At 39.0% G+C, this 24,333-nt stretch overlaps 1 protein-coding gene across 1 annotated transcript; it reads right to left on the bottom strand.

Moving 5' to 3' along the window:
• Positions 1–4,402: 4,402 nt before the first annotated feature.
• LOC129774392 (uncharacterized) lies at positions 4,403–15,841 on the bottom strand. The gene is made up of 8 exons (XM_055778124.1): positions 15,231–15,841; positions 15,035–15,185; positions 14,857–14,985; positions 14,730–14,798; positions 14,572–14,661; positions 4,729–4,848; positions 4,575–4,664; positions 4,403–4,506 (listed from the first exon to the last, which is right to left on the bottom strand). Exons 1-8 carry the CDS (start codon positions 15,839–15,841, stop codon positions 4,447–4,449), a joined length of 1,320 nt encoding a protein of 439 aa, XP_055634099.1. The 3' UTR covers positions 4,403–4,446.
• Between the last annotated feature and the right edge of the window lie 8,492 nt (positions 15,842–24,333).

Below are 24,333 nucleotides of genomic sequence, written 5' to 3' on the forward strand. Positions count from 1 at the left end.
GCACTTTCATCCACTGGTCGTTTTTTGAAGACCTCCCCTGTCCTCCTCAGCTTGCCTTTCTCAATCGCCCAGAATTTTTCTACTGGGCGAAGTTCTCTCGAACGTACGAACGTAATGTACGTCTCGTCGTCCATCACGATACATTTCGGCTACACCAACCACTCGCGGTATAGCTTCCGGTTGGTTTGATGTATTCAGGTGGCGTTTGGAACAGGCCTCAGCCTTCATGACGCGCCATACTAAGTGATCCAGCAGATTAAGATCGGAGCTACCACAACCACTTCTTACTTAAAATCCCGATGTAGACCTCCTAGTTTACTTTTTCACCTTCTGGAATTAACATCGGGTACATTCCAAAGGTGACATCGTAAACTGTTTGGCATCGTAAGCCAACGATAACCCTCGTAATCCGAGCTGACCTCGAACGACCTGTGGTCACCTTCGCGGATAGTTTTTTTTTCTTTTCTCCGTTCAAGACTCTTCTCACGGTCCACCGGGACATTCCCATGACGATTGAAATGTATTTTTGCGACATTTGCGCACTGGACAAATCACGAATACGACAAATCAACCTGTTCACGAATCAAAACGGTGCTTCATTACCGGTAGTAACGGTACGCAATATAAACCAAATTGGCACCCATGCTTGGGGAAAGCTTAATGGAAAACTTCATGTTTTGCGGAATTGTGAAGTATAGTTCTATATTCAAACAAGAAAGTAGAAGGCTGAATATGCCAAACTAAATATTTTTGCGTAATATGTAGTCGAAAAACTGGACTGTATGTTGGGAACTGTTTCGAGAGATATCACATGGAAGTGAATTATAAAATACTAGCTGACGCTTGTTGTTCTGCCTTGAAAATTATTTGGTGAAAAATACGCGTTTGCCGTTTTCAAAATGGTCAGCTGAATTTATAATTGCTGGGTCCCATTCAAAAATTTGGAAATCAAAGATACGCCAGACAACTTCATTGGAGCTGATGCATTATTCCGTCGAGGAGTATTCACATCGGTAATCTGAATTTGGAACACAACCATATTGCTTCATTTATTCACGGACTTGCAAATGTACTTTTGCTCTTCATGGAACTGCAGAGCTCAACATTGATATGAGCATTGTTGATATTTGTGAATGGTTGTCCGCCATTTTCAGTTTTTCTTCATTGATTTATTGTGTACAACACGTTTTCCCAAAGATTTCACCAACGACACGATCGCAAGCATTGGCGGATGTCTAATATGACTAATAAAAGCGATAAAAGTTTTAGATCAACACAGGGCCATGGACCATGTTTGTGTTGACAATATCGAACAGTACCTATATCCCGTCATTAGGAGAAGCAATTCTAAATTATTAAAATTGGAATGAAAATTATTACTCGTTGCTGTTCAAATACTCAGAAGACATAGTCCTGGCCCTAACTTGACTATCTTCCTATAAATCTCGTTTCATTTCTGCTTTATCCGTAATATACATAAAATCATTATCACAATTCACGTTCAAGATTTTTCCCACTTGGGTATTCTTTTTCACAGTACTCATATTAGAGCCTATTTTTTCGGTAAGGCCTATTTTCGTGTATAATTTATGTTTTAAAAGCGTGTTCATTTCATCCGGAAATTCATTACCCTTTTCGCTTCAAAGAAATGGAACATGAAGCTCAATGACGTCTATATCGAATTGGGTTTCAAGGTTATCACATTTGCACAACCCTGTTGGACTTGCGTCGAATGGATTATAGAATATAACCGATCTCGATCGGATTTCAGAATACGGATGAGAAGTTGATCAATAGACAAATCTGTAATTATCGAGGAAACTCGCAATCTGTAATAACGTAAATAAATTTGTGCTGTTTGAAAAACAAACAACGGTTAAAGTATTTGAACTTCGTTTATACAAAAATACTTAAAAATAGATAATGAGTTACATACGATTCTGTTCATCCTGAAACGATATGATTAAATTCGTTCTTCTAAAAAATTCAAAAAAATATTCAATTCCCTAGTAGAAAACAACATTGTTCCACCCGAATGGAGACAGGTCAAAGTAATAACAATTCGAAAGCCTGGCAAACTAGCGTCTGACCATAACTTATACTGTTCGATTGCTATACCTTCGTGCATTAGAAAATTGTTGGAGAAAATGATCCTTCGAAGAATCGATCAATGGATCGAGACAAATAATTAGCTATCAAGTACACAATTTGGTTTCCGCAAGAGCAAAGGAACAAACGATTGCTTAGCGTTGCTTTCCACAGATATACAACTGGCCTTTGCGCACAAGGAGCAACTGGCTTCAGTAGTCCTGGACATTAAGGGAGCTTTTGATTCGGTTTCCATAAAAATTCTGTCAGATAATCTGCACATATGTGGACTTCCTTGAATTTTGAATGTTTTCTTGTAAAATTTGTTGTCAGAAAAGCGAATGAACTTCACATTAGGGCAACTGACAACTTTCAGAAATAGTTATATGGGTCTGCCCCAAACGCTCATGCCTAAGCCCTCTTCTTTATTGTTTTTATGTGAAAGATATTGGCAGTTGTTTGGAAGAACAATGCACGCTAGGACAGCTTGCAGATGACGGTGTGGTGTCTGTAAAGGGTTGACAAACCGAAAACTTGCAAAGACCATTGGAAAATTCCTTAGACAACTTGTCTCCTTAAGCAAGGAATTTAAGGATTGAATTCTAGCCGCAAAAAAACGGAATTTGTAGTGTTTACTCGAAAGCGGTTCCCAGCCCAATTGCAACTTAAGCTTTTGGGCTAAAACATTATCCAATCATTGCCCTTCAAATACCTTGGGGTCTGGTTTGATTCAAAATGCACTTGGAATACATACCTACATTACGCATTTAAAGCAAAAATGTCAAAAGAGCGTCGATCGGATTTCGGAGGTTCTGGCAGGAGTAACACCGCTACAGAATCGAGAACACACTTGTGATAGAAAACTTTGAAAAAAAATATTAAAAACATATACAATCTCGGTTTATGAAAATTTATCACCACTATATGTCATCAGATATTTGCCTTCCATCGTTTACTCCAGACCGTGCTCACTTCACCATCAACAGTTTCTCAATTGAATACGATTTGACGATGAAACAAGCAACTCTTGGTATTCCAGATCAGCTTCGTCCAGTTTTAATTTCCCAAATTTTTAATCGAAAGTACCAAAAAGTCAATTGCATGTAAAGATACTTCACTGACTCCGGTGTGTTCAATGTTTTCAATTCTTGCGCCTTCCATAAACTGCAGGAACCTTGTTCCGTTTATGTTCCTGAGCTGGCAGCAATCGATTCCGCATTGGGTATGATTTCCAACTAGCCTGCAGACAATTACTTTATTTTCTCGGAGAGTATCAGTTCGCTTGAGGCTCTCCAGTCGATGAGAATCATTAGGCACCCATCACCTCACAAAAGTGAGGCAGTAGATGAGTGCATTGATCGAAAGATCATATAAGATAACCTTTGTATGGGTCCCATCTCATTGCTGAATTCCTCGTAATGACACCCTCGCAAAGGTGGGTGCCCAGGAAGGCGAATTGTTTGATAGACAGATTTCATACGATGAATTTTCCCAATTATTACGTCAGAGTTCCCTCTTGGCAAACCGATTGGGATATTGGAAGTCTTAGGCGGTGGTACCATTCAATTATACCAAATGTTTCTTCGAGAGCGTGATTCAAAGGTTTGGACGTAAGTCGAGAACAACAGTTTACCGGTGGTTTAGTGAATTTAAAATGGGCCGTACAAGCACCGCAAATGCACCGCGCTCTGGAAGGCCGAAAGAGGCTATGAATACAGAAATCGTAAAACAAGTGTATCGACTCGCTTTGAACGATCGTAGAGTGAAGTTAAGCGAGTTAGCTGAGGCCGTAGCCATTTCAAAAGAACTAGTGAGATACATTGTGCACGATATTTTGGACATGAAAAAGCTATCCGCGCGATGGGTGCCGCGTTCGCTGACCGTCGACCAAAAACAGCGGTGCGTTGATGATTCAAGAGTCGGTTTGGCGTTGTTGAAGCGTAATCGAGTGGACTTCTTTCGACGTTTTGTGACAATGGATGAAACGTAAATCTATTACCACATTCCTGAGTCCAATAGAGAGTGATTTCTTCTACACTTATTTTCAAAACAAAGAGTTATAGAGGCACACGTCGAATAAACATTTTGTCACGCTCTATTTTCTTTCTTCACAAATCAAATGATGTTTATGATAATTATTGTGTATACTGATTGAATGTAATATCACTAGTAATTACTACTAGAACTGTTTACACATCATTTGCATGCGGATACTAAATAAAGGTTCTAATAAAATTAATTTTGTGACGGCTTCGAACAATAAAACTGAAATGGGATTTCGGATTCGAGTTGAGGTAAAGGCGGAAACTATCTCCTGATAGAAGTCTGTCTGAAATATAACATCCCCAATCCAGATATTTATTCAGTCAGCTGAAATTGCACCATTATTATGAGATAGCTAGTGATGCTGGCAACCATCTGGCAATAGCGAAAAAAAAAATTTGTTAAAGAACTCATGATCACTAATTTACCTACATATAACCTACCGAATACATCAGTGTGAAGTCTACCTTGAACATTCCAAAACTTTCTATGCTGTACGTTTGGTGCAGTAACTCGATGGAGAACATTTCAATCTGAAAATAAAATCCGACAAAGAAAAATATTTTACCAATATCCTGAGACGCAAACTCAACTTACGGTCTTCTCTACCCTTTCTTCAATGTCTGCTTTGAAGAACCTATTCAACAGCAGTCCCGTTTTCTCGGCTCGATTAGTCAGCAGAGTCGATCCAGAAACTATGTAGAAAAATTGGAATGCCTGAAAGACGGCCAAACCTAGTGAATGTCCGAATTGGATCAAAGAAGGTGCTTCGTTATTTCGGATGCTCTTCACAACCGAAGTGTATGAGTAGAAAACCTATTTTTTGTAAAAACAAATTTAATGTCTGAATATCTTCGCACCATCGCCTCCGAAACAAACCCCATAAATCGTCAACACGAAAGACCACACGATGATCAGCAGCAACGAGCAGTCGAAGAGTTTAACAAATTTTTTGATAAACGTTGTAACATCACGATGAAGATAGCTCAACCGTTCCAATTCGGTAGCTGTTTGAGAGCAAATCCTTTTCTTCTCCGTCTGATGTCGCATCCAATATTCAGGGTTTCTGTCGAAGTTACACAACTGCTGGACCGCTCTATCGACTTGTAGGTTGATCAATCGGTACAGATGGGCTACAAAATAACAGACAGCCACAAATCCATCCGTAAATACCGCCGTTGACCACATAAAGATGAACATCAAGCTTAAAAGATTCCCGATTAATCCACCTGAGCTATAGTTATAATAAGCCCAGATGGAAAAACACATTAGAAGAAAATCCACAAATACCAACTTCCTTAGAAAGCTCTTCATCAGCTTATGATCTATCTGTGCTGCATTTCTTTTCAAAATTTGCTCAACAAGAAAGACCAACACATTAAGCAGATTTTTGGTATGTTCACGATGAACGATTGCTGTGAAGATTGTGGCCATGAAAAAACTGTAATTCAACAGGAACTGGATCCACATAAACACACTATTTACTAGCGATACGTGGATGGTGGTTCTGACGATATAGATGTAGATGCAAGACATTCCACAGGAGTAGAGCACCATGATTGTTATCGAATAGCATAAGGACAGACGACAGCATTTGAATTGGTGGGTCCTACGATCATAACGCAGTGGAAAAAATCCGTACATTTTAAGTAAAATATAGCTCGTTTGAAATAATATAACAAACAACTTCTTCGAATTCATGACGTAATACTGTCGTCCCCTTGCTTCGGTTGATGGCTGAGTTCAGATGTGAGCAAGCAATTTCATCACACGTTAGAAAGCGAATAACTTATTAATTTACAAATGGCCAATAATAATAAATACTCAAACGAGTACACATGGAGTTTGTTATCGGTGTGACATGGCGGGAATTTGTAAAGAGCGAGTCGGTACAGGCAAGACCAGTACATTCAACTGCAATGTTATTGCAGACCCTATATGTAAGCAAGAAAACAACCTGTATAATACACATTTTCCTATGGTTTCCGAACGGCACTCTAAGAATAAACAGATGCAATTCTAAATAGAAAAAAGTTGATGGATCTGAGCCTAGGGGCACGGATGGGATCTTGACATAGGACTGTGATTGTGTGTAGTCATTGCATTTAAATTGAGTTTTTTATTGTTCAAAATCTATTTCTTGTATAAATTTGTATCCTTTAACGGGTTGGATGAGATAATGCGGTAGAATCTGGAACCATATTCTGTTTAAAAATGTACACAAAAATACCATTAAAGCCAGTACTATCTTTTTCTTCTGTTTATTCAATTCAAGAATACAAAGAGTCATCATTTATCATTTTTAAACACAAGTCTAAATAGTTAAGATCCACATAAATATAAGCCTAAGTCAAATCAATCTATGACTACAGAAATAAATTATATATAAAAATAGCATTTTCGCTTCCGTCACCACCTTGTCCGGAACATTGTTTGTAATAACTTTATAGCCCGGTGATGTATATTGAGTATTCTATGACCATACGTGTTCTCTTAGGAAATTCGTGTGGCTGCTGTAGTGAATTGACCTCATTGGGTGCTATTTTCTGCTTATGTATAAGAAAGGTAAAGGAGAATGGGCAAGGGCATTCAGCTATAGTTACAATGGTAAGCCAACTGTCATTATGTATCCAGCAGTCTATAGTTTTCGGATTTGAGATAGTAACACTACCAAAAACCAAAGAGCACTACCAAAAACGCCAGAGCAGCATTGATATCATTACTAGTCCTACAGTTGAACAAATAGAACATGCGAATCTGAGTGGTGTAAATCGGTGGTATACGGGGCTCGAGGCTTTTTATACAGGTACAAGATTTAGAGTTGGTAACACTTTTTGATAAGTGAATCATGTCGACAGCTGTCATTCGTTTTGTGATTAGTTCAATTTTCCATTTGCATCATGAATTGGCTGACACCTAAACAATACCTGCAAATTGTGCAGATTTATCACGAAAACTATAGTTTAGTTCGAGAAACTACTTGCGCTCTCCGTACATTTTACGATCGACATAATCGCCCATCAGAGCGATTTCAAGTAAGCATTAAATCGTATGAATTGCATATTTTAAGTCGTATATAAAGTGGAATCGAATCACTATTATATAAAACGTTTATAAAAGTCTACATCGTATATATCTTAAATCGTATAAAATGCAGAAAACACAATAAATTGTATATACGCGTGACAATTGTCGTATTAGCAGCCTGAATAAGTCGTATATTAATGAGAACAAGGATTTTGCCATGGGCCTGATCACGAACGTCACTTCACGGTGAAAACGAAATGCAGGTCATATAAACTTGCATGCCTCCACTTTTGCATGTATATGTCAGTTAGGCGCATCATATACTACCAAAAATATGGGATTTATGATGCTGTATGTACGCTAGTTATACGATTCAATGGTTGCTGGGTTGATTCGAGTACGTTTTCTTAAAAAAATCATGAACAAAACATAATGACTCTATTTCTGCAAAAAAAAATCAATTTGGATTTTCTCAGAGTCAGACGAGAGGTATCAGTTTCATTTTTTTATGTGAATTTACTAAACTTTAATGTTATGCACAATTGAATAATGAAAAGCCTGTCATTCTTTGGGGAATAGACTTTACTTTAACATCACTTACAGGTATCGATACAGTTTATAATTTATAATACTAAGCATTTGAAAAAAATTGACTGTCAAAACCATCGATAAAATATTTGCGTTAGCAAATTCCGGAAAAAAATAAGCATCGTGAATTTTTCAGTTTTTATAGTTGTTTTATTTATTTTGATTGCTGTTTTCATGTTAAGTGCTAGAAAATATTAGAATCTAATATAAATGGATGAACAAATGCCATTTTATCCAGAAATCATTAATATTTTTTAAGTGTTTAAGTAGTGTTCGTAGTTTTTAAGATTCGACGCATGATTCATATTCCGAACACTTCATTATAAAATGTAAATTTGCTGAACATCAACGTTATAAATAATTGTATAAAGAAAACCTTGACATTCATTGGGGTGTAGGCTTAATTTTAACATCCTATACAGGTATCGACACAGCCTATAATTTATAAAACAAAGCATTTGCAAAAAAGGGACTGTCAAAACTAGTAATGAAATGTTTTCGCTAGCAAATTCCACAAAACACAAGCATCGTTTTTCAGTTTTTGTAATTGTTTTCACTATTTCGTTTGCTGTTTTCTTGTTAAGTGCTAGAAAAATCTACTATAAATGGGTGAACAAATGATCTTCTATGCAGAAATCTTCATTGAACAGCAAAGCTCAAGTGTTCGGAATTTTAGACGAAACGATAGCCAGAGATTGAGATAAAATGGTAAAAAAATATATTTATAATTTTAACACAATTCATCTGTGTTTTAATTCAATTTGATGTTTTTGCTTGTAAAAACCGATTTTTATTTCTTAATGAAATTAATATTCCAAGTGAATTTGAACAAGTACTATCAACTTCAAAATTATGGCCGAAACAACCTGCAATAGAATAAAAAAGACTAATTATTTAGTGTGGACAAGCTACTGAAGACTCAAATATTCGTAACTTGATAAAAAAAAATTTAAAAAAAAACATAAAACATGACTTGAAAACACTTTTCAGTCAATGAGCAGCATACATTAGACATAAAGAGCTAGAACGAAAATTCTGGCATATTACAACTGAGATCCAACTATGCGATGTCCAACTATGAAATACCCAATACTTATGGCAAGATCTTTCCAACTAGCAATTTCGAACTCTGGCTATTTCGTGACATTCACTGCACTGCCAAGGGCAATCGTTCATATCCGAATGTGACACAAGAGACACCCTGGTCAATAACAAAGAATATTGTTCTGTATTGAAATGGTTCAACCGAAGTAAATTAATCATGCCTTTCTCTTTTTAGATACAAACTTCACTTCACACATAATATTTTGTGTTGAATCAGAGCTTCGAATTTCTGAAACCTTAAACGAGAGACTCGTTGATCCAAATTGATTGATTTATTTTATTCTATTAGAATCCCCGCACACTGCAGACTTTTCTCCAGCCGATAGTTTGGTCAGGTTGGGTTGATAGTGCGCACCTCGAGCCAACCAAAAAGTCGAGTTGGTAAAGAGTGCGCACACTAGTCAACTATCGGTCGAATATTCTCGAAAGACTGTATTCAATTTATGTTTGACAACGGCGAAGAGAGCGGTGAAGGAAAATGAAAAAGAGATTCAGAGAGCATTGGGTGCATCCCATTCTCAGTGATTCGCACAGCACGTATGTCGGATGCCAAGATTGAGAGCGAATGGAGAGCGAATTGAACTATCAACCGATGAACAATCGTCGTGTGTGTGTGTGTAGATCGATGCTAGCCAATACTGATTAAACGGACGGCCGATAGTTGACCGACAGAATAGTTTAAATACAATTGGGAAGCCTATCAAACTTTTTTATCGGCCGGTACAGAATCGGTGTAGTGTGCGCATATACATATCGCTCCATACTGATTAAGTCGTCCGACCGATCTATCGACCGACAAAAGTCTGCAGACTGCGGGGGCTCTTATAGAAACTATTATATTGGAAGTTCTGTTGATTGGCAAGTAATTGACAAAATCATGTTTGTGAAGCATTCATATATTTACTGTACAGGTTCCTCAATGTAGTCGGTATAAACCTACAGTGAAATCACCCGACACAGGGAATAAATATTGAGTATGACTTACCGGCTCGACAGTTGTCTGTTGTGAGAGGAAATGATGCCAATGCATGGCTAACTAGTGTTGCCAGTATATAATATCAACATCACTGTTATACTGTCAACTGCGAGGGATAGGACGTTGTGTCTTTCACGCACCTCACATCTTCCTTCTCCCTTATTCTTTTTATGTTATTTTACTTTTTTGTGTCATGATTTGTCATTTCCATTTATTTTAATTTCTTCAATCAACGCTATAGAATACTTGAAATAGTGTGAACGGATTAAAAAAATGTAAAGCTGCGTGCATTTTGTCTGATTACAATCCCAACGGTCTATACTGATCTGCATACTCTATCTATTCTTACCATTTGCGTAACACTTGTAGAACGGTTTATAATTCAGAAAGGTGTTTTGTAACTAGCATGATTTTTTAAAGAAACGAAAAATGGCGGCAAATTCTCTGGGTGATATCCATAAATGCAGTTCGATAATGCTGACATAATATGTTTACATCCAAATTGGATGTCTACTTGCGGGAATGGACTGCCTTGTTTTGTATACTTTGGCTAGTGCCTATATATACCAGAGAAAGCAATCATGTGGCATTCTCGAATTTATGTGAAAGAGAAGAAAGGATTTTGTAGAATTTCATTCTCACACAGTTCATCTCTCGTATCTCGCTCTCGCATGTGAAAATGCGAAAATGGCATACCCTAGCAATAACAAAACAAACAACCCCCGCTCGACAAACCGTAATCCTCTTCCTATTGAAGTAATGATGTTGCTTCACTTGTATATATAATCATGGGCTAGATCTAAGTAAGTACTGCACGCACTCAATAGATATAAGCAAGTACTGTACGCACTCAATAACACGCAACTGTCAAAATTGTTCATTGCTTGTGTTTTTTTATTCTTTTCTTGTTCCTGTATCATCTAAATTTCCACAAAGTCAAATTATAAATACTCGCATACAGAAAAACCTACCAGGAAATGGCAACGAAAATATCCGTAGTTTCTCTATACGCTGCACATCGGAACAAATATCCACGTTATTAACGGGAGAAGATACATACATTCCAACTATCTTAATAAGAAATGGAAACAGAATTGAAACCTTTCTTGGTGCAGGCATGTCAGTTGTGGATACATGATTTAAAAATATATATACTGCTCGCTAAAACCTCTCCTTTAGGTTATCCAGCTGATTATCATTAATGAAACGGTGTACAATGCTCTCCACAATGTAACGTTCGGTGTCAAATCCGGAACTTCCCCTAGTTTCAGACTGTCACTCGACCATTACACTGACTATGTGCTCCTCCACGGTCTAATAGGGGCGAAAACCTTTGGATTTTCCTTCCCACATTACTTTCTCTGGAGAAAACCCTGCTGATTAAGTTGGAGGCTAATATGCTATCAACCCAACTCGCATTATCACTTCTGCAGCCATTCCAACTCGCCGACATTGGGTGGCTGTTCCGCCACCATTCTTTTGCTGGAGCGGTTGTCCCAACACGCAGCTTTCTTAGACGGTTGTCCCGACACGTCTCTTCCAAGCGGTTTCTCAACACGCGGTTTTCAGGCGGTTGTCCCGACACGCCACTTCCAAGCGGTTTCCCAACACGCAGTTTTCAGGCGGTTGTCCCGACGCGCCATTTTTCCAAGCGGTTGTCCCAACACGCCTATTTTTCAAGCGGTAATTCCAACACGCAGTACCTCTGGCGGTTGTCCCGACGCGCCATTTATTTTCACAGACGGTTGTCCCAACACGCCATATTTTTAGAAATTCTTTTATCCAAGACGGGTCTATGGTACTAGGTGAGGCCGTTTCGTCACTAAGTTGGTTAGGGGAGCGGTATATGAAAACAGCACGGAAGAAAGTAGAAGGGGAATTATTTGCTTGTAGCGTGAAAGAGACAGACTGATCACGAGCGAGCTTCGGCAATAGCGTATTTTGTTTTGTTTACAAACAAAACACAGTAGACTTCTAAGATGGCTGAAGAGTGGTTTTAGCAAGTTGGCCCACCTTAGTATATACTTCTACGCGCCTTGCTTTTATCTATGTCGGGTGATTTCACTGCATATTTAAATATCCGGCAGGATCGCCAATGTGAAGCATTCATATATTTACTGTACAGGTTCCTCAATGTAGTCGGTATAAACCTACAGTGAAATCACCCGACACAGGGAATAAATATTGAGTATGACTTACCGGCTCGACAGTTGTCTGTTGTGAGAGGAAATGATGCCCAATGCATGGCTAACTAGTTTTGCCAGTATATAATATCAACATCACTGTTATACTGTCAACTGCGAGGGATAGGACGTTGTGTCTTTCACGCACCTCACAATGTTCTTTTTTTCTATTAATAAGTTTATTTTTACAGGCTCAGTTACATAAGTTTAAAGGAACCTAATTTTTAACTATATTTTTATAACTATATATAAACAATTTCCTAATTCTATGGTTAGTAGGATAGAAAACCGATTACTCGCGGTTGACTCGAGTTTAGAAGGGTGACATTTTTTTTCAGGACAAAGATGGGATATAAGGAGATTATAAAAATGTTGATGATCACACTTTGCCAAATACACGACCCAGACCGAAAAGGGTATAGTTACCCGTTTATGCTCTACTTTTTACTCTTAGAAAACACTTTCCACCCTCATTTTATAATATGGTGTAATATTATCACGCATCCACATAACAGCATGTGTATAGCGAAGTCGTGTAAAACAGCTTTGAATCCCAGTCGATGGTGGTTCGATCCCCGCTTCATCATCGTTTGAATTTTTTTGGGCACAATACCAAGCTAACGTTGAGTCTGAGAGAAAGAGAGGTCTGCTCCCATACATACAAACATTTTAAAACTTTTAATAAAGGTGCTTTTATTTGTTCAGAACACGAAAAAGCATTTTTCTGCCGAAGATGAAATATTTTCTGCCAACGCTAGTTTAAGCATGGCAGTAACGATTTTACGTAATATGAATTTGAAATCCCTTATTTTTTGTTACATTTTTTGTAGAGTGATCCCCATATACAAAAATCTAAAACGTAGTCCTACGTCAAAATAAAATATATGCATTTTGACGTAGGACTACGTCTTTCATTTCTATACTAGGGTGAAAGTTCCAAGTTTCGACAACGAAAGCGTTACGCCGGAGATCGAGATTTTGAACGTTAATAGCTCCTAAACAACTGATTGAAATGGTATGATAAACACTTCATTCGAAAGATAAAATGTCTACGTTACTTTTTGATTCAAAAACTTGTTTCAATAACCCTAAAATTGCTTTCAAAACAAATATTGAAATCACATCAATCGGTATATAAGCGAGTGCCGCTCGGAAATCCACTCAGTTATGATTGCGCAACGATTGAGGTACGATCGCTGGAATGGATGGATGTTTCCCTAACACAAACTTCAAAACAATGGAGCCAGGGGAAATCGGCATTGCAAAATAGATTCGTGCTGCGGGTACTTTTGTACTCGCTTGCGTTTCTGCAAATTGGAATGTTTCCCTAGCACAGACTTCAAAACCATGGAGCCAAAGAAAATTTGAATAGCAAATTAGATGCAAGCAGCGGGAACTTTTGTTCTCATTTGCGTTTTTGCAAATAGGAATGTTTCCCTAACACAGATTTCAAGAACATGGAGCCTGGGGAAATTGGCATTGCAAAATAGATGCAAACTACGGGTACTTTTGAACTCGCTTGCATTTTTGCAAACCGGAATGTGTTTTCCCAATACAGATTCCGAAACCAAGAAGTTGGGAGAATCGGCATTGCAGATACATTCAAGTCGGCAATACTTTTATACCTCCATGCATGTTTACACTCCGGAATTTGTTTTGCTAACACGGTCTATAAAAACGGGTACAAATGCAACGCTTTGGCTCGATTATTCAAGAATGCATTGGAAAATATCTCTTCATGCCGCCAGCTCACTAAACTTTTACGCATACCGTTTGATGATTAGGCAAAATGTTGATAACTATTTGCTGCAATAACTACTACCTTCTTCTTGAATGGCGTTAACGTTCCTTGTGGAACTTTTGCCGTCTCAACGTATGCAATAACTAGCGTCATTCATTAATACTTAGTTGAGATTTCTTGAGCCAAATAACACGCCTTGAATGTAATTCGAGGGGCAAGCTCTAGAATACGCGTGACCACAGTGCAATTCGAAGGAAATTTCTCTGACGAAAAATCTCCCCGGCCAGAACGGGAATCGAACCCGAACACCCGGCATGATAATGTGAGACACTAACCACTCGGCCACGGGTATGGTAGTGCATGAATTGACTTAAATTGGGATTTGTTTGCAGTTGAATTCGTAAATAGTTTAATTCATTCACTAGATTAATCAATAATGTAATCAATACACACAAAATATAGCTCTGCTCAGCGGTGATGTTGTACCCAATGAGGAACATCCGAGGTGGGATTATTGCTAATTGAAGAAATACAATTGATTATTAAACCAACGGCAGTCCTACGTCAACTTTGCGGTTATATCATAGGTATAAGTCTGACACAATCAAGCGTGAGTATTCCGAAATAAAAGTTTGTAAAATAAATCTCCAAAAATAATCATTCATATTTTCTGTACAAAGATGAATTTGATAATGTGAAGGAGGAAGTTGGTCATGTTCGAATAGAAGAGTTAGTTCGAATTAAAACACAGGATAGTAAAATCAGGAATAAAAATGTCTGAAAGAAATATTTGAAATTTGAAATATTCAATGAATACGTACCGAAAATAACATAGGAAAATCTAGTTTATACAATCCGCACAGTTCCACGCTATGATCCCGCAACAGCAAACCAACGGAGAACGAATGAATCTGTGATTGTGAAATAAAGAAATCAGAGAATAATTGAAAACATTTGGAATGCGTTTTTTTTCACTAACCCTTCTCTCAACGGCAATATCCACATCGAATTCAAGTGGTTCATTCAAAACTATTAACGTTTCTTCGCCCTGCGGTAAACAGATTTGTTCGTGTAACAAGCTTCTCAGTATCAAGAGTGAGATTTACCTTTCGATTCAGTAAATGTGACACTGATGCCAAATATAAAAGATGGATAACTTCGAAACAGAGATATACGAGAGAGTTGAAAGGAGGATACCTATGCTCACGCACAAACCAAACGTATACATAATAAACCTACAAGTACATTAGGTAAAGAATGTTTAAGATGAACAGCAATACACACCCTTGAAATGATCACGAGAAACTGACAGAAGTTGATCAACGCTAGTGAAACTCCGAAAATGTTACAAACACCCTGAATGGTGTCGGTAGTTTTATAGTGCAGCCTACTCAACACATCTAATTCCTTGCAAACGACGGTTGAACAGTTCCTACTTCCGGCAACGTGATCCATTTGGCGTTGCTTATCATGAACGGACCTAATTTGCCGGTTAATTGCGCCATAACAATAAGTTGCCGTGGACAGACTGAATACACACACGTTAGACACTTGGGCTACCACGAACAGACTGTAAATGTTAACTAGTCGCTGGAACGTAGGCACTGGATCATTCTTGAAATTCAATTGAGAAATGATCCCCAGTATGCAGCATATCAAGATATCACCGAACGCAATCTTCAACAATCCACAAATCGTTAAGTTGAGTCCAATATGTGATGAGGTGTCGTATGTTTGGAGTTTCGCCAAAATTTCGAGAGCATCGCTCCCACGATCTCTCAACTGGGCGTAATTGATCCATACGGAAAGATAGCAGGACACTATGACACTTATGCGAATTGTGTACTCCCAGTAGAGCAAATAACGAAGGATCTCCAACGAAGGAAAAGAAAGTGGAGTTATGACATGGTAGTAACTATAGCCAATCAGTACTATCGAACATATTCCTGCACAAAGCGACCACAGCATTCGGACCCTGGACCACACGAAACGATCGGTTGCATATCGGAAGGGAAGAAATCCACAAAATGATGCCCCGTAGTAGACAGAATGGGTCGCTAGGCGGGTCAGAAAATGATGCGAAGGAATCATCACGGTACAACAGATGATTGAGAAATGATTTATCGAGAAGTGTTTCCAGTATTCATCTCTGTTCGTAGTTTTCTTTTTGAGCAGAACATCCAGAGTAGCTCAAACACAACTATCTGTCAATTGGCTGGAAATACTGAAGCCCTGAATGTGTGCATCATCACCAATACGTCAACTTTCCACTCTATTTAATGGATCAATTATTTTTAATTGAAATAGCCATCATGGATACCATTCTTTATGTGCTTCCTGCCACCGTTTATACAAACTTCTACTAGACTTATTCCGTATGCATTACATAAACTTTTATCTATTTCTAATCAAATCGTGCTTATCAGTTCGAAGCACGAAGCTTCAGTTCACCGTGAATTTCTCTGCCCGAGTGACATTCTATAATGACAATATCCAATCGACAGTTGCTACGGCTGTTGGAGACCATTGCGTTTCGACCATTGCAAATATTCGGATTGTTCCCACTGTCATTGAGTTGGAGTGAAACGCCACACTTCGTTCAATCAAGATGGCACCTGATGGTGACAATTACCCAAACACTGGCCTCCATCGTTGCACTTCCGTGGTCATACTATGAGATTTTGCGGGGAGACTATTATTCGGATTCGATGATCAGTTACAAAATAGTTGTATGCCAGTTCGTCTCTGCATATATTGTCATAATAATATCGTATTTTAATGTTCTGTTCAACTGGAGACACATGAGGGAAGCTGCTAGCACTTTTCTCAATCTATTCTCGACGCTGTACACCGATTTCGATCAATTGGACTCGCAGCTCCTCATGAAGGCAGCAACGAAAATTATTACAATAAATCTAGTACTATTACCTTTAAGTTTTGGATTATTTATACCTTTCGGCATTGGATACAGGTACCTGTTGATAGGAGCTTGGTTACTAAACGCATTATCGATGTTAGAGGCATTATTGATCGGAAACTTATTCGAAAGCTTCATTGTGGCGGGCATCTTCCTGTACGATGCTGTGAATAACAAAGTGTCTGAAGCCGTAGGACACCTTCGCGTGTTCGACACGAATGAGCTCTACTGGAACAGACAAACGAAGCAAAAGACGGATGTATGTTTAGCAGTTGCTCACGAGATCAAACGGTTATGCTGTCTCCATCGAACCAGTACGCAAACGGTACAGAGATTGACTAAAATCTTCGAAGTACCGATACTGTTTATTACCTTCAATCAATACTTTATCTTAATTTCCGAGGTTCGAGCGTGTATTATAGCGTGAAAAACTATGTTGAGTACTATTTAAAAGCGTCATTGTTTCAGACCTTATACTGCTATGCCTCCATCGCTTATGACATCCGCCAAGGACAGACGCCCAATTATGGCCTCTGTCTGAGTTCTACCACATATTTGTTAATATTGGCATCCCAATTCTACTTCAACGTTTTGTTCTGTGATCGTCTAACGAGTACGGTAAATGCATCCGATTTCCGTGCAGATGTTCTAGCTGAATAAATTGAACTTACAGGCGGAGCAGACTGGGGTGTTACTTAACGAATTCTACAAGTCCGATGTAGACGAGCGGACGGAAATAATTGTAACACAACTCGCATAACTTCGACACCAAACCACTTCATTCATAAATCTATTTACAGATAGAATTTTTCACTCTGGAGCTACTTCACCATTCGTATAAGGTTGATATTCTAGGCCTTTTCACGTTGGACTTCATGCTTGCCTATGCGGTGCCTAGAATCTTGGTACACTATATCTATACGAACGATTAATGTAATAATAAATGTTTTCAGCTCGCCGCATCAATAACTGGATACCTCATAATTCTGATTCAGTTTGAAATGGCTGGTCAATAGTAAATGATTATCGTTATTTTTTTTTAATTCTTAATCTTGATCTGTTATTTACATTTTGTCAAATATATACCGTGAATTTGTAATTTTTAATCATCGCACTGAACATTTTTAATCTTTTTCCAAGTTGGTACTATTGTCAGTGATCTTAACATAAATTTTGAGCGCAACTAGCATCATTTATTAATACTTAGTTGAGATTTTTTTTTAAATAACACGCCTTGAATGTATTCCGATGGGCAAGCTCTAGAGAATACGCGTGACTGCAGTGCAAGTCGAAGGAAATTTGTCTGACGAAAAATCCCCCAGCCAGAACGGGAATCGAACCCGAGCACCCGGCATGATAATGTGAGACGCTAACAACTCGGCCACTGGTGCACTTTTAGGACCTTAGTCACTTTTAGGACACTAAGTCACTGAAACCAAATTGGGCATATTGGGGTTTTAGGGTGCAATAAATGTTTCTATGATGGTTAGACTCCCCACCCACCTCTCTTAGGGGGGGCTGCCATACAAATGAAACTCAAATTTCTGCATTACTCGGGAATTAATCAAGCAAATGGAACCAAATTTGGCATGTGGAGATTTTAGGGTGCAATAAATGTTTTTATGGTGGTTAGACTCTCCACCCCTCTCTCTAGGGGGGGCCTCCATACAAATGAAACACAAATTTCTGAATTACTAGAGAATTATTCAAGCAAACGAAACCAAACTTGGAATGTGGAGGTTTTAGGATGCAATAAATATTTCAATGGTGGTTAGACACCTCTCCCGCTCTCTAAGGGTGGGCTGTCATGCAAATTAATCACAAATTTCTGCATAACTCGAAACCAATTAAGCAAATGGAGCCAAATTTGGCATGTGAAGGTTTTACGGGGCACGAAACGTTTCTATGGTGAATACACTCCTCCCCCTTCTCTAAGGGGGGGGGGCTGCCATACAAACGAAACACAAGCTTCTGCATAATTCGAGAACTAATCAAGCACAATTTGGAATGTGCGGATTTTTGGGTATGAGAAATGTTTCTATGATGGTATGACACCCCTCCCTCCTCTGGAATGGAGTGGGGGTCCCATAAAAACATTACACATATTTCAACCAAAAATATTCCAACCAACATGACAATTGAAAATTTTCGGAAAACTCTGAAGGAAAAAGGGAAAATTCGGAAAATTAAATTCCCATATGTTCTACAATTGCATAGTGATAAGTGTTGTTAGTCCATTTGATGTTTGCGCTAGCGAAGTTGATCTTTGTTCGAAACTGGAAATGGATTGATTTTAAGGTGATGAAACGCACTCCAATATCTTCTTCTATCTATACCAAAAGAAAAGGAACGCCGGATGTGGTGATAAGAGCAGAACTCGAGGAAGGAATTGTCAGAAATAGGGCTGTCTTTATTCTATCATATTTTCTGTATAAAACATTTATTCCATGTAACGGAGAAACATGTTATTTGCAAGTGGTTGAAAAATCTTGAACGAGAATTGTGTCTGAAAATAATCTGATATTATAATGATGAGTTTTGTTAGAAATACTAGGAATTTTATAGTAAAAGGTAAATTCAACGGGGTCGAATAGAAGATCAATCAATGAACAATTCTGCGATTGGACCCATGAACTTGCTCATAGTAAGAAAACGTGAATGTTTGAAGGCATTGATAACAAAAAAACAAATTTTGGGCGGAACGAAGTTTGCCGGGTCAGCTAGTGTTATACTAAAGCTCTCACTGCGTCAATAACGGGTTACCTCATAATTCTGATTCAGTTTGAAATGGCTGGTCAATAGTACATGACTATCGATTTTACTTTTTGATTCCTAACACTCTTTATTAACAATAATATACGAATAAGAGAAATTACGAATTTAATCTAATACACTGCTTGGCTCATCTGATAGCTTATAAATAGATCTAGTTCATAAATAGATCTCGTTTTTGACATAAGACATCACTCAACATGTGATATGATCTATGGAAACTATCAATTAAAACAAACGTTTAAACGTCGTGACAATTTATCTGAAAGAGTAAAACAGTGGTTTGAGTAGAACAACTTTTGATACACAATGGTCCAGGAGATGCATTTAAATGGAAATTAGCATTTAGAGCTCGACAGTTATTCCCTAGACAAAACCTGTCTTGGACGAACTTGTTACATATAAAAGAGCGCTCATTTTTATGTTATCAGAAATAGGGTGACCAAAATTGTCGATGAAATAAAAAAAAACTTCTTCTTCTTCTTCTTGAATGGCGTTAACGTTCCTTTGTGGAACTTTTGCCGTCTCAACGTATGCATTAACTAGCGTCATTCATTAATACTTGGTTGAGATTTCTTAAGCCGAAAAACACGCCTTGAATGTATTCCGAGGGGCAAGCTCTTGAATACGCGTGACCACAGTGCAAGTCGACGGAAATTTCTTTGACGAAAAATCCCCCCGGCCAGAACGGGAATCGAACCCGAACACCCGGCATGGTAATTTGAGACGCTAACCACTCGGCCACGGGTGCACTATGGCTAAAGCGAAAAAAGTCGTGCTTGAAGCGCGGTGAGCCGGCCCAAACCATCGCCAAGCCCGGATTGACGGCCAGGAAGGTTTTGCTGTGTGTTTGGTGCGATTGGAAGGGAATCATCCACTATGAGCTGCTCAACTATGGCCAGACCCTCAACTCGGTTCTCTACTGTGAGCAGCTTGACCGTTTGAAGTAGGCGATTGACCAGAAGCGGCCAGAAATGATCAATAGGAATGGTGTTGTTTTCCACCAGGACAACGCTCGGCCTCACACATCTTTGATGACCCGCCAGAAGCTACGGGAGCTCGGATGGGATTTCCTATTGCACCCACCGTATAGTCCGGACCTGGCTTCAAATGATTATCATCTCTTCCGGTCCATGCAAAACGCTCTTGGTGATACTAAGTTGGCCTCAAAAGAGGCTTGCGAAAACTGGCTGTCTGAGTTTTTTGCAAAAAAGGAGGGGGGGGTTTATAAGGAGGGATAATGAAGTTGCCTTCTAAATGGCAACAATTTTGCGAACAAAACGGCGCATATTTGACTTAAATTGGATAATATTAAGTATGTTAAATAAAGCGTCAAATTTCGATCAGAAGTATGACATTTCTTTTTCCCCAACCCAATATATAGAAGGTGCATTTGCATATGAAGTAAAATTCTGATTATACGCGAGCGTAACATGAGCAAATTTATAACACATGCGAATTGGGGCTCTTTTGGTATTAACAAGTTCTTCCGCATAGTAACTCGATGTTTTTTTTTTTTTTTTTATTTAAATCGTTTATTTTTACAGGCTCAGTTACATAGGTTTAAAGGAGCCGAACTCCTTACTGTATTGTTACTAGTATATATATACATTTTTCCTTAATTCTAATGTTAATAATATAGGAAACCGATTACTCGCGGTCAACTCGAGTTTAGAAGGGTGACATATTTTCTTCAGGAAAAGGAGGGGATATGAGGATATGTTGACATTGATCACACTCACACTCTCAATCACACTCATCACACTCAATTCTTAAACCTATCTTATATCTAATATGTATTTACATTTCATCTTATTCTTAAGAAGGGATCCGATCTCTCACAAAGGAAAAGGAAAAGGAAAAACTAAGGGTATAAGGACAATCACACACGAAGATCGATAGCTTTAAGGAATACATATATTTGGGACATGTAATCAAGGTCTAACCGAGCCAACACGTCTCTCACCGGCACATTGGGCTGCCTTCCTCGGGCCCGAAGGGTGACTACTAAATTCGATCTGGCGACAAGATACAGCTCGCACGACCAAACAACGTGCTCGATGTCGTGGTAACCTTGGCCACAAACACAAAGATTGTTGTCGGCAAGATTAATACGAAAGAGTAGCGCATCTAACGAACAGTGATTGGACATGAGTCGGGAGAAGGTGCGAATAAAGTCCCGGCTCAAGTCCAGACTTTTGAACCATGGTTTGAGGCTAACCTTAGGGATAATCGAGTGGAGCCACCGGCCCAATTCATCTTCGTTCCATTTGCGTTGCCAGTTAACTATGGTATTTTTGCGGACTAAAGAATAAAATTCATTGAAGGCGATTTGACGCTGATAAATATCGCCTTCAATTGCACCTACCTTTGCTAATGAGTCAGCCCTCTCATTACCCAGAATTGAGCAATGTGAAGGGACCCAGACAAAGGTAATGACATAACAGCGTCTGGATAAAGCACTCAAAATTTCTCGTATTCTCTCAAGGAAGTACGGCGAGTGCTTTTCCGGCCTCACTGAACGGATAGCTTCGACAGAGCTAAGACTATCCGTTACAATGTAATAGTGTTCAACAGGTCGTGAGGCGACGCTGTCCAGCGCCCAGTGTATCGCTGCCAATTCAGCAATATACACTGAGCAAGGATTCTGAAGACTGTGTGAGGTGCTAAAAAATTCGTTGAACACTCCAAATCCTGTGGACTCATTCATAGAGGACCCATCAGTAAAGTACATATTATCACAATTGATATCCCCATACTTTGCATCGAAGATCGTTGGAACGATCCTCGATCGAAGATAATCTGATGTTCCATGGATATCCTGCTTCATGGACAGATCAAAATGCACAGAGGAATTGATGTAGTCAGGAAAACAAACACGGTTGGGAATATACGAAGAAGGATCAACCTGCATGGAGACGAATTCATGATATGAGCTCATGAATCCAGAATGAAAATTTAGCTCGATCAGCATCTCAAAATTTCCGATCACCAATGGGTTCATAACCTTACACCGGATGAGGAACCGAAGAGATAATAAATTGAAGCGATCTTTTAGTGGGAGTAGGCCTGCCAAAACCTCGAGACTCATGGTATGCGTTGAGGGCATACATCCCAACGCAATACGGAGACAAAGATACTGAATTCGCTCGAGTTTAATGAGGTGTGTTTTGGCAGCTGATTGAAAACAGAAACTGCCATACTCCATCACTGAGAGAATAGTTGTTCGATACAACATTATAAGATCTTCGGGATGGGCTCCCCACCAGGTGCCGGTAATTGTACGGAGAAAGTTTATTCTTTGTTGACATTTTTTACTCAGATACCTAATATGGGCCCCCCAAGTACATTTAGAGTCGAACCAGACCCCAAGATACTTGAATGACATAGCATGAGTGATCGGTTTACCCAAAAGTTGAAGCTTTGGTTTTGCTGGTTTATGCTTCCTAGAAAAAACCACCATCTCTGTTTTCTCCGTGGAGAATTCGATCCCTAGCCCAATGGCCCAGGTTGAAAAATTGTTCAAAGTATCTTGTAAGGATTCTTGCAGGTCGGATTCGTTTGATCCTACGACAGACACCACTCCATCATCTGCAAGTTGTCTTAGGCTGCAATTTTGTGTAAGGCAATTGTCAATGTCGCTTACGTAGAAGTTGTACAAAAGGGGGCTTAAACATGAGCCCTGGGGGAGTCCCATGTAAGAGACCCGACTTACTGCCGAATCTCCGTGAGAAAAGTTCAAATGTTTCTCACAAAGCAAGTTATATAACATATTATTCAATAGAGGCGGCAGACCCCGAGATTGTAATTTGTCTGACAAAACCTCTATTGAAACAGAATCAAAGGCCCCCTTTATGTCCAAGAATACTGAAGCCATTTGTTTTTTTTCGGCGTAAGCCAGTTGAATTTCTGAAGAAAGCAACGCAAGACAATCATTCGTCCCCTTGCCCCTGCGGAACCCATATTGTGTATCTGAGAGTAGGCCATTCGTTTCAACCCATCGATCAAGGCGAAACAAGATAATTTTCTCCAACAATTTCCGTATACAAGACAGCATTGCTATTGGGCGGTACGAATTGAAGTCGGACGCGGGTTTTCCGGGTTTTTGAATAGCTATAACTCGTACTTGTCTCCAATCATCTGGAACAATATTATTCTCCAGAAACCGATTGAATAAGTTCAACAAGCGATGTTTCGCCACATCAGGGAGATTTTTCAGCAAGTTGAACTTAATTCTATCCGATCCCGGAGCAGAATTGTTACATGAAAGGAGAGCAAGAGAGAATTCTACCATCGAAAACTCGGAATCAAGATCGCACCTATCTTGTGGTATATCTCGAATAATTCTTTGCACTGGAGCGGAATCGGGACAAACCTTTCGTGCAAAATTAAAAATCCATCGATGTGAATATTCCTCGCTTTCATTGGATGAAGAGCGATTTCTCATGTTTCGAGCCACTTTCCATAATTTTTTCATTGACGTTTCTCGTGACAAACCTCCCACGAAATTTCGCCAATAAGCACGTTTTTTCCCTTTGATCAAGTTTTTAAATTGATTTTCAAGGTCCAAATACTTCTGAAAATTTTCAGGGGTTCCACGTTTCCGAAAAGCTTTAAATGCATTCGATTTATCTCCATAAAGCTTGGAACACTGGCCATCCCACCATGGATTGGGAGGCCTTCGACGAATAGTGGAACCTGGGATGGGTTTCGTTTGAGCGCGAACCGCGCTGTCATATATCAAACGAGAAAGGAAGTTATACTCCTCCAATGGAGGCAAACCATCTCTGGAATTGATGGCTAGAGCAATCGCGTCCGCATATTTTTTCCAGTCAATGTGTCTTGTGAGGTCGTATGCCATGTTTATTGATTCAGAAGAATTCAACCCATTGGT

The sequence above is a fragment of the Toxorhynchites rutilus genome, chromosome 3 (assembly GCF_029784135.1).
Source record: "Toxorhynchites rutilus septentrionalis strain SRP chromosome 3, ASM2978413v1, whole genome shotgun sequence".
Taxonomy (NCBI): Eukaryota; Metazoa; Arthropoda; class Insecta; order Diptera; family Culicidae; genus Toxorhynchites; species Toxorhynchites rutilus.

Bases quoted from the DNA above. Each gene is read 5' to 3' on its own strand.
- LOC129774392 (XM_055778124.1), bottom strand. From the start codon at position 15,841: ATGATTCCTTCGCATCATTTTCTGACCCGCCTAGCGACCCATTCTGTC. The intron at 15,186-15,230 runs GTCCGTTCATGA...CGTTGCCGGAAG, and splicing joins GCAATTAACCGGCAAATTAG to TAGGAACTGTTCAACCGTCG. The intron at 14,986-15,034 runs GTGTGTATTGCT...ATGTACTTGTAG, and splicing joins TTCTCGTGATCATTTCAAGG to GTTTATTATGTATACGTTTG.